Source organism: Oreochromis niloticus, linkage group LG5 (assembly GCF_001858045.2).
Source record: "Oreochromis niloticus isolate F11D_XX linkage group LG5, O_niloticus_UMD_NMBU, whole genome shotgun sequence".
Taxonomy (NCBI): domain Eukaryota; kingdom Metazoa; phylum Chordata; class Actinopteri; order Cichliformes; family Cichlidae; genus Oreochromis; species Oreochromis niloticus.
Genome location: NC_031970.2, coordinates 38,353,311 through 38,364,548, shown reverse-complemented (window position 1 = coordinate 38,364,548; position 11,238 = coordinate 38,353,311). Strand labels below are relative to the sequence as shown.

At 42.3% G+C, this 11,238-nt stretch overlaps 1 protein-coding gene across 1 annotated transcript; it reads right to left on the bottom strand.

Annotated features, from left to right (window-relative positions):
* Positions 1-387: 387 nt before the first annotated feature.
* LOC112847004 (uncharacterized) lies at positions 388-5,028 on the bottom strand. The gene has a single exon (XM_025907595.1). The coding sequence runs from the start codon at positions 5,026-5,028 to the stop codon at positions 1,018-1,020; it is 4,011 nt and encodes a 1,336-aa protein (XP_025763380.1). The 3' UTR covers positions 388-1,017.
* Positions 5,029-11,238: the final 6,210 nt, after the last annotated feature.

Here is an 11,238-nt window from a genome sequence, read left to right as displayed (position 1 = left end):
CAACTATTTTCAGTTTTCCATGTATTCAGGTGAAGTCAACTGTGAGAGGAGCAAGACGTAACATTTTGGTAGGTACTGGCACAGAGGCTCTCCAGGTTTTTCAAGCAGGATGTCAGGGAACAGTAATGTTGGTCAAACACATGCAAAATCCGACCACAACATGACATCTGGTGCCAATTACAGCACCTTGATTGAAAATGACACTGCTGTAACAGTGGATATTAACCATCAGGACCATAGTTACGCATTATTAACAACTACATTAGCAAAACCGGGCTGTATTCAAGAGGATCACTGTAGCATCCCTGGCTGAATGATGGTCTCTTATACTGATGCTTCACAGAGGTTTTATTGGAAAGGTTTTTTATTGAAACATTTAGTGAAGACACCGTAAGAGCTAGGAACAAAACCAAACCAGCAATATTAATAATCAAAAGAAACAAATTTCTCCTGCTCACATATAGCATATACATCAAATTTACATCACTCAATTCATTATATCACCTCACTAACTTACAACTACACATAAAGGTCAAGGTCAAGGTTAACAAAACATAAACTATTAAACGACATTTTGATTGCACTTAACTTATTCCGTTAAAGGAAACTTTAACAAACCTTGTGCCACTGTCAGCCAGGTACTAATTGGCAAAGGAAACATACATATTTTCCACTTTAAGGCACACAATTTACCATATCCTAAAAGAACCGTTACTAACAAGCTCTTTAACGGTTTTGCGCCAGTTTCCTGTTTCAAAATAAAAGCATGGATTTCAAAATAAAACCGAAGTACCTATCAAACAAAGGTAAAAATATTTACCAAATTTAAAGGTCATTTACACTCCCACCAAATCATGAGTGTTTTAACAAAAGGGAGAACCATAACACGAATGATTTTTAAAAACAAATGACCCTCACCACAAGGCCTTTTACATAACAAAAACAAAGAATTATACATGCATGAGCCTGCAGGTAATGTCCACAAGTCTTCATACAATAAAGGATATAGTCGTTGTCTTAGACAGCCTCTAAAAGCAAGATCAGTTTCTGAATGGGCCGTTCAACAATAGATGGCTTGCCAGAACATTGACCCTCCCTTTTCATTTTCTGGTCTCCAAGACGAATCTTAACTTTCCTGACAAGCCCATCTTTATCAGCGACTGTTTCTTCAACTCTGGCTAATCTCCACTCGTTCCGTGGCAAATCATCCATCCTTTCGATGACTATGTCACCAACTTTCAGATTCCTTCTAGGAATATGCCAACGTTGTCTAGTGGCAATATTAGAGAGATACTCTCTTCTCCAGCGGTTCCAGAATTGCTCTGCTAGATACTGGATATGACGCCATCTCTTACGAGCATACATGTCTTCTCTGATGAACGTCCCAGGAGGTGGTAAGGCTCCAGTGGGCTTCATAGTGAGTAGGTGATTAGGAGTCAGCGGTTCTGGACCATTTGGATCATTCAGGTTATCCACAGTGAGTGGACGGCTGTTCACAATAGACATTGCCTCGTAAAACAATGTCCTTAAACAGGCATCATCTAATCTTCCAGGTGAGAGTGAAAGAGTGGACCGAAGTACATTTCTTACTGTTCTGATCTGTCTCTCCCAGACACCTCCAACATGGCTTGAATGGGGAGCATTCATAATGAAGTCGCACTGCCTCTCAGCCAAGAATGCACTCAGACGATTGACATCCATCTGTTTCAGCGCATTATAGATTTCATTCTTAGCTCCAACAAAATTGCTTCCTTGGTCACATCTTATTTGTCGTACTGCTCCTCTTATGGAAACAAAACATCGGAGGCCATTAATGAAGGCATCTGCTGACATATCATTCACCATTTCAATGTGAATTGCTCTACAACAAAGGCATGTGAAAAGCAGACCATAACGTTTATTCACCTTACGCCCTTGCTTTGTAAAAAATGGCCCAAAACAGTCCATTCCGCAATAAGTGAAAGGTGGAGATGGATCCACCCGCTCAGATGGCAGGTCTGCCATTCGCTGCTCCTCCACTGATCCCCTGAGTTTCCTGCATTTGACACACTGATGCACATAAGATGCAACAGCTCTGTTCATTCCTGGGATCCAGTATCCATTTGATCTGATCTCGTTGATGGTTATACCCCTTCCTTGGTGTTTAACCTGTTCATGATGATGAGCTATTATCATCCTCGTTATGTGGTGGTCCTTTGGAATGATCATTGGATGTTTCTGAGAGGCAGGGAGAGATGCATTTTCCAGTCTTCCTCCCACCTTGAGGATTCCATCTTTGTCAAGAAATGCATCCAATCGAAACAGTTTACTCTGGCGTGAAAGTTGTAAGCCATTACTAAGTAGCTGGATCTCATCTGGATACACTCGTCTCTGTAAATCTCTTATAATGATGCGCTGTGCATCCTCTCGCTCCTGAACTGTGCTGTGACTTGTTGACTTGTCACTCTTGGCTCGGCGAAGAAGTCGTGCAACAGCTTGTTTGACCTTACACCATGAAGAAAACTTTGACAAGCGGTCTGAAAGAGTCACTTGTTCTGCAGACTCCAAATTTAGTGCTTGAACTCTTTTAACTTCAGGGTCCCCAACTGGGATTTCTGGGATTACCTCTACCTCTGGTGATACCTCTTTCTCCCATAAGAACTTGGGTCCAGTAAACCAGTTCGATGTCAGAAGCTTGCTTGCACTAGAACCTCTCGATGCAAGGTCTGCAGGATTCTTGTCAGTAGAAACATATCGCCACTGCTGAGGAGTTGTACTGAGATGTATTTTCTGAATCCTATTTGATACAAATGTGTGGAAGCGACGTGCCTCATTGTTAATGTACCCCAGTACAACCTTGGAGTCTGTCCAGAAGTATTCATCAATCCCTGAAATTCCCAGTTCTTCCTTTAGAGTATTGCTTGCTGCAACTGATACAACAGCAGCAGTCAGTTCTAACCTGGGGATGGTCACAGCTTTGATTGGAGCAACTCTGGACTTTGCCATAATCAGAGCACAATGAACAGTTCCATTTTCATTCACATGTCTCAAATAAGAGCACTGGCCATAACCATACGTGCTTGCATCAGAGAAGTGATGTAGCTCTCTCTTTGTGACCTTTCCAAAGTCAGCTGGTACATAGCATCGGGGTATGGTGATTTTATCCAAATTTGCCAGATCACTCTTCCAGGATCTCCAGACTGGTTGCAGTTTACTGATGAGTGGGTCATCCCAACCTGTACCATGCCTACACATTTCTTGAAGAACCCTTTTCCCAGTTAGCAGGAAAGGAGCAATAAGCCCAAGTGGGTCATAAAGAGAGGCAACAGTGGATAGTATACCACGCCTGGTTTCTGGTTGGTCCTTCAAACGGGTATGGAACCTGAAACTGTCTGACTCAATGTGCCAGTGGATTCCTAAGGCTCTTTCCAGCGATGAATCACTAAAGGCAAGATCAAGAGCCTTTACTTCAGTGGCACGCTCAGATGGTGCTATACTCTCAAGCACCTTTGCATTGTTGCACACAAATTTGTGTAGTCGCAGACCACCCATAGCACAGAGCCTTTGGGCTTCTTTTGCAAGCTGAATAGCCTCATCTACATCTGCTATGCTTGTGACACCATCATCCACATAGAAGTCCCTCATAATGAATTGGGAGCCCAGAGGAAACAGGCTCTCGTTCTCCTTAGCGAGATGTTTCAACCCATAGTTGGCACATCCCGGTGAAGATGCAGCACCGAAAAGGTGAACTTTCATACGGAATTCCTGCGGCTCCACACTGAAGTTTCCATCCTTCCACCACAGGAAACGTAGGTAGTCTCTATCCGCTTCGCGCACATGAAACTGATGAAACATCCTTTCAATGTCGCACATCAGAGCAACATGGTTCTTTCGAAATCTGATAAGAACACCAGCTAGAGTATTTGTCAAATCTGGGCCCGACAGGAGATGATCATTTAGGCAAGTTCCCTTGTACTTAGCCGAGCAATCAAAAACCACTCTGAGCTTCTCTGGTTTTTTGGAATGATAAACTCCGTGGTGTGGAATATACCATGTTTCACCTTCCTTCTCTTCACAGAGAACTTCTTCAGCATCATTGTTTTTAATTACCTCATTCAAAAACGTTATGTACTGAGTCTTGTAGTTCTTGTTGTTCAGCAGCTTTCGTTTGAGATGGTTGAGCCGGATGATAGCTAACTGCTTGTTGTTGGGAAGGTAGGGCCTCTCTTTAAAAGGGAGAGGCATCTCATAGTGACCATGGGCGTTCATGTAAATGCTTTCCTTTAGCATATTCAGGAAGAGGATGTCATCTTGAGACACTGTTCTGCTGTCCTTGCTGATGTCCTTAAAGTCAGACTCAAGTACTTTAATGGCATCGGATGGAGTCACTGGAGGAAGCTCTTTGACAGTTACTCTATGGCATATGTTGGCGACAGGAGGAGATTCAAGGTGAGGTGGTGAGCAGCCTATGATGCTCCATCCTAGGTCTGTGCGGACTGCATAAGGTTCATTATCTCTTCCTAGGATGACCTGTCTTGGTGCTAGTGCCTGTGAGCAGTTATAGCCTATTAGAAGACCAACTTCACAGTCTAAATGTGGCGGAATGTCATCTGCTATTGCTTTGAGATGATTCCAATGCCTTGCCGTTTCACTGGTAGGAATGTGCCTTCGATTCACTGGTATGCAGTCCTTGGTATAGGCAGGAGGGAGATCAATGAGATTTGTGGAGGTATAGCCACGCACTCTGAGACCTGAGACTCTTTCACTGTGTGTTACTGTGTCCTTTCCGATCATGGTGGTTAGCTTTAGCCTTACAGGATAGGTCTTGGTTGTCAAGCTACGACTAACATCTTCATCAATAAACACAGTGTCACTCTGGGTGTCGAGCAGAGCATAGACAAGCCTTTCTATTCCTGGGTTGTTGGAAGAGGAAACCCAGACTGGCAAAATCATGGATGTAGTCGTAGATGTGTGCTCAGTCTCTGTATTGAGAGACAATGTCATAGCTGCTTCATCTGTGTTCTGATTAGGGGCTAACACAGGATTCATGTTGGAATATCTGTCGTCATGAAGGCAAGTTGGGTGTCGTCCCTTACAGATATCACATAAGTGTCTGTGGCGGCAGTCTTTAACATTATGGCCTGGTTTCAGACAACCATAGCAGAGTTTGTTTTCCCTTACATACTTTCTTTTCTCTTCCAGAGGCGTTCCTTTAAACTCTGGACAACTATGTAGGCGGTGTTTGTTATCGTGACAGAACGTACAAGGGGGCTTTAAGCTTGTCTTGGATGGTACATTCTTCTCATTCTCTGTAAGTGTCTGTGTATGGAGAACAGTAGATTTATTTTTCCTTTCTTTCAGATGATGTTTCTCTGCAGGTGAGTCTGATAAACGTAATGCATGGAGGGAAGTTACTGGGTTACAGGCAATCTCTGCTTCTAATGACATGAAGTTGACAAAGTCCTGAAAGGCTGGAAATTCCTGTCTGTCCTTCATAAACTGGGTCACCTTGCGGTTCCACCTTGAAGCTGCCCACTCAGGTAACTTTTGGACCAGCTTTTGGTTCTCTTCACAGTCATTCAGAATGTCCAGCCCTTTAATATGAGGCATGGCTTGCTGACATGCATGTAGGAAGTCGGCGAATGCTCTGAGTTGTTCTGCATCCTTTGAGTGGATCTTTGGCCAGCTAGCTAGTTTTTCTCTGAAAGCTCTCTGCAAGACGAATGGTTGACCGTACCTGCTATTAAGGCGATCCCATGCATCCTTATACGCTTCATCATCCTCCCTGTAAAAGATACCATCAAGTGTCTTTCGTGCAGGGCCTCCCACATATCTTCTCAAATAATGCAGTTTGTCAGCTGGACATATGTTCCTTTTATCTATGAGGGATATGAATGAAGATTTCCATTCAATGAACTGGATTGGGTCACCGGTGAATACAGGTGGCTCTGGCATTGGAAGTCTGTTCATGGCTATGCTGTCTTGTACTGCTTGAGCTAAGTGGGACACATCTGTCTGTGGAGGTGAAGCTGGAAATCTTGTGAGATGCTGAACTGGGGCCGGAGACACAGCTTGATGTGGGTGCATATGTTCCTGGTTCCTTAGTTTGCTGTTAGCAGAGCACAAGCTGCCCTCCTGCATTACTTCTTGGCTGTAAATTGACAATCTTGCTCGTGCTGCTCTTATATCCTTTTCAGCTCTTAGTCTTTCTAGTTCATGTTTTTGAGCTTCAAGATCCCTTTTCTGTTGCTCTACTAAGAGCTGGATCCTTTCTTTTTGTTTTCCTTCCGCCAATAACAACTCATATTCTGCTTCCTTTGCTGCTAATTCTGCTGCAGCATCTGCTCTTTTTACTGCAACAATGGAGTCTATAGTGTGTTGACTTGGAGGTGAAACTGTGGATCCATATATGGAATGAGCATAGTCTCTGTTAAGGAGCTCGCGAAGGCGTTCTTTGACTGCTTCACTATCATAGTCTTCGTCTATGCCTGATATTCTTTCATATGCAATTTTAATAATGTCCTTTGTTACGGCCTCACATGCATCAACACGACGTCTCATTTCACTGGATGGTGTGAGGTGATCTCTGACTTGTACATAAATGTCCGTAACATCATTCATGTATTTCTCTAAGATATCAATGAGAGCTGCGATTTCACTCTCTGGAATGTCTAGCTTTAGCTGATTTCTTGCCTTACGTGCCTGGATCTTCCATTGATCATAAAGGTGTATGAGCCGCTTCTCCTTTTTGTGTGCCTCCTCTCTCTGAAATGCAAGCATCTTCTCCGTGGGATTTCTTGGGCGATCAGATCTGCGAAGTTCCTCATCCTTGCTTGCTTGACAGATGTCCTTTATCTGATCTGAGCCTTCTCCTTCTGCAGTTAATATCTGAGATGCTTCCATTTTGAGTGAGTGTCACATTTAGACCATCACCATGAATCCCTCTTCTCTCATCATAGACTTTGGCAGTCAGGTGAAACTCGTGAGGCTGAAGCTCTTACTGTAGCATCCCTGGCTGAATGATGGTCTCTTATACTGATGCTTCACAGAGGTTTTATTGGAAAGGTTTTTTATTGAAACATTTAGTGAAGACACCGTAAGAGCTAGGAACAAAACCAAACCAGCAATATTAATAATCAAAAGAAACAAATTTCTCCTGCTCACATATAGCATATACATCAAATTTACATCACTCAATTCATTATATCACCTCACTAACTTACAACTACACATAAAGGTCAAGGTCAAGGTTAACAAAACATAAACTATTAAACGACATTTTGATTGCACTTAACTTATTCCGTTAAAGGAAACTTTAACAAACCTTGTGCCACTGTCAGCCAGGTACTAATTGGCAAAGGAAACATACATATTTTCCACTTTAAGGCACACAATTTACCATATCCTAAAAGAACCGTTACTAACAAGCTCTTTAACGGTTTTGCGCCAGTTTCCTGTTTCAAAATAAAAGCATGGATTTCAAAATAAAACCGAAGTACCTATCAAACAAAGGTAAAAATATTTACCAAATTTAAAGGTCATTTACAATCACTGCTACAACATTGAGTCTTCAAAGTCTTTAAAGCGTAAAAATCAGGCTTCAGAAGAGATGCTAACAAAGTACAGGAAAAAGCTGAGATTGAAATGACAAAATTCTAGGTGTTTAAAGACAAAAGTTTGTACCTTAAAGAATGTCACCAAAGAACTCAAGAAAAAGCTCATGATCTCAAATCAGTGTGCATCTTTGCTTGAGTCAATCAATGAAGTTCCAAAACACATCTTGCGTAAAATACAAGAGAGGAAAAAGTCAGCTAAATACTCTGAGGAGCTGAAACAGTTTGCCACCACAGTTCATTTTTACTGCCCAAAGGCATATGAGTATGTACGGGAGAATTTTAATAAAGCGCTGCCACACAGTCACACCATTCGCACGTGGTACAGTAATGTCTCAGCTGATCCTGGATTTACTGCAGCAGGGCTCTAGAGTGCGACCAATTTGGTCGCAAATGCGACCAAATTTTTCAATGGTGCGACTAAAAAAAATATTCCACACACTCCACATTAGTGAGGTTAGGACATGATCAGGCTCTAATTGGAAGGTGAAACACAATCAGTTGTTGTCAACTGTTCGGGTAACAAAACAAACAAACAAAAATCTCTGCAACTCTCCGTGTGGTCAACAACAGACACACATGCCCTATTGTGGACTAAACCAATCAGAAAGTCAGGGGCGGGACCTCTCTGATTGGCCGTGGTCCAGTTGAAAGTGCAGTTGGAAGAGAGAGGTGAGTAGCTTGAATAAAGCGATATCGATTCATTAAATCCTGAATTGACTTTTAAATATAACTGTGTTTTGCCAGAAACGCCAGTTTCTCAGATTAAAGCTCACAAAACTATTTCAACAACCACCAAACAGCAAATGAGAGCAGGTACACGGATTCTGCACAAAGACGTAAACACAGAGCGGACCCGACACATCAGAATCAGCTGTGTCTTTCTCGGCTTTCTCACCCGATGGCCCGTACACGGACACGCCGTCGGAGCTCACCGATTCTGATGCATCGGGTCCGCACTTTGTTTACGTCTTTTTTGCGCTGATTCTGAGCTGCAGGTTTTGTCTCTCTCCAACCAAAATTCGCCGAGCCAGCAGCAAAAGAAGCAGCAAACTGCGCTTCACATTTGATCAATGTCGTCTTTTGCTGTTTTGCTTCCACCACGATAAAAATCACACTTCATACACAGCTCCCTCTCTCTCTCTCTGTACTTCAAGAACAGCTTCCCGTCTCAAATCTCTGTTTTCTGCATTTTTCATTCGCTTATTACCAGTGTTGGGACTAACGCGTTATTAAGTAACGCGTTACAGTAACTACGTTATTATTGTGGTAACGAGCACGGTAACTAGTTATTATGCCAAAACCAGGAACGCGTTACTCGTTACTGGGATTTAGATAGGCTCGTTACTCGTTACTTCGTGTGGTGCTATCGCGGAGCTTCCACAGATTCAATAACATTAGCAAGTGGTGGAAGCCAGCAGGTGGATGAAGGAAAAGGGAGGCAAGAGGAGAGACCCGAAGCGGCCGCCGGTCCGCGTGTCAGGTGAACTGAACTTCAGGTAAGAAGTTATGACCTGCAGTCTATCGGAGTCAGATATAAACCAAGTTTAGGTGGAGTTTATTTTCAGTATGCTGACTTTTTCGTACTGCGTGCTAGCTAGCATGACGGAGTTTCTATACAGCTGGGTGGGTGCTATGTTACTGATGTTGAACTTTATTTTGTTCATACGGTTAATTATTAGAGTTTCCAACCGTCCCGTAAAAAACAGAATCGTCTCGTATTCAGAGAAAATATTACGCGTTTCGTACTGAGGTGAAAAGGAACACAGTTTGTCCTGGACTTCAGCTACAATGAAAAAGACACAAAGCTGAAGCTGCACAGCTGCCTCTTCTTCTCTCATTCTCTCCTGTTTCTACTTCAATCACGAAACTGATCAATGATCAGCTGATCGGCTTTTCTCTCTTGTTTATTTATCGCCCACTTTGCGCCAGAAAGAGGAAACCAGCGGATGTCGCGCTAAACAACAGCAGCACGTTTAAGCTTGATCAGCTGTTGTTAGAATTTATTTAATATTAATTTCTAGTATCAGCTGATGTTTGCTGGAGCCACAGCTGTAAAGCTGCTGGTCATGATATCGGTTTGGTTATCTGGTGAGAGGGAAACATGAAGATGAAACCAGGAGATGTCCTTACTGAATCATCAGAGCTGAACAGGTGATGGAGAAACAGGTTTACCTTTTAGGTGACATGAATGAGTTGAAGGGAAGTTATGAACTGTTTCTGAGAGACAAATAACACCAGGATCCTTTTCTAAGTAGCTGACAGCTGGTAACTGTGCAGGGGCGGGTCTAGCAAAGTTTTGCCAGGGGGCCAGGTAGGGCATTAACAGGGAAAGGGGGGGCACAAGGAAATACTTTTCTTTATTATTCTCATTTAAAATGTCTAGCTTTTAAAAAAATTATTATCTGAGTCTTACAACAAACGATTGATAGATTGATACATATATACCATCAGAACAGTGTACATCACTGTCACAACAGTGTTTGTTTTCATTCAAAGGCTTTATGATTTTTCCTATAATGGTGGGCCGGTCTCTAGTCAAATTCCCCGGGACGATTTTTTTTGTTCCAGTCCAGCCCTGTATGCAGCTCATCTGCAGTCTGGTGTTACCTACATCTTCCTATTCAGAAGGCAGAATTTCCAAGTTCTGAGTGCAATCAAAAGCACCACGACTGCAGTTTTTGTGTTGGATGTAAAAAGCAGGCTAGAATCATGGCGGCGGTCAACGACGGTCCAGGCGTGGGATTTCTCTCGTGGAAATGTGCACATTATTTTTTCCTTTCTATTGGTAGGTGGCACAGTGCACTTGTGGCAAGTAAGCAAGCTAGAAGACTGGCAGTCTTGCTGGGTATCCAGTTAGGGAAGCAACACATTAACAAGAGAATTCTGAGTAAAACCAAAGTTACTTTCCCTAGTAACTAGTTACTTTGAAAGTAACGAGTAACTTGAAGTAACTGAGTTACTTTTTTAGAGAAGTAACTAGTAATGTAACTAAGTTACTAATTTAAAGTAACTTACCCAACACTGCTTATTACCCACCAGTCTACCGTTGTTTACAGCGCTGTCGGTCGCTGTCTTTTTCTTTTCTTTTTTCACTTAAATGACCTCGGACAAGAAAGCCTAATTTCTGCTGTTCAATACTGAAGAAATGTAAACTTTTTAAAATTGTGCAAAATTGCAGAATATTTTAAGGTTATCTGCTATAAAAAGCCAGGCCAGAAAAATCTCCTTCATGTTTTTCTGTGTTTTACTCTCAGTTACTTTGACACAAAGGCATCTGCTGTGATGTTCACAATTCTGATGATGTCTCACATGTATCAGTACTGATAAATGATCAGAATTATAATATTTCTGACTGTCTGAGGCTAAATTGAATCGAATCAGGACTTTGAGAACCGGAATCGAATGGATTATAGAAATCAGTGATGATACCCAGCCCTGAGTAGCCTAGGCCTGACAGAAGTGGATGTAGCTGTGGGTAATAAAAAAAGATGAAAAGAACGATTGATAACTTTTTTGTTAAGGCCTGATTCGTCTGAAATTCATAGCCAGTGCTCTGACACGGTGCCATCAATCTCTGAATGCTGAAAAAGCACAGTGTATCCAGAAAACACATTATATGCTGCAATAAATGCACTGCCCAAGT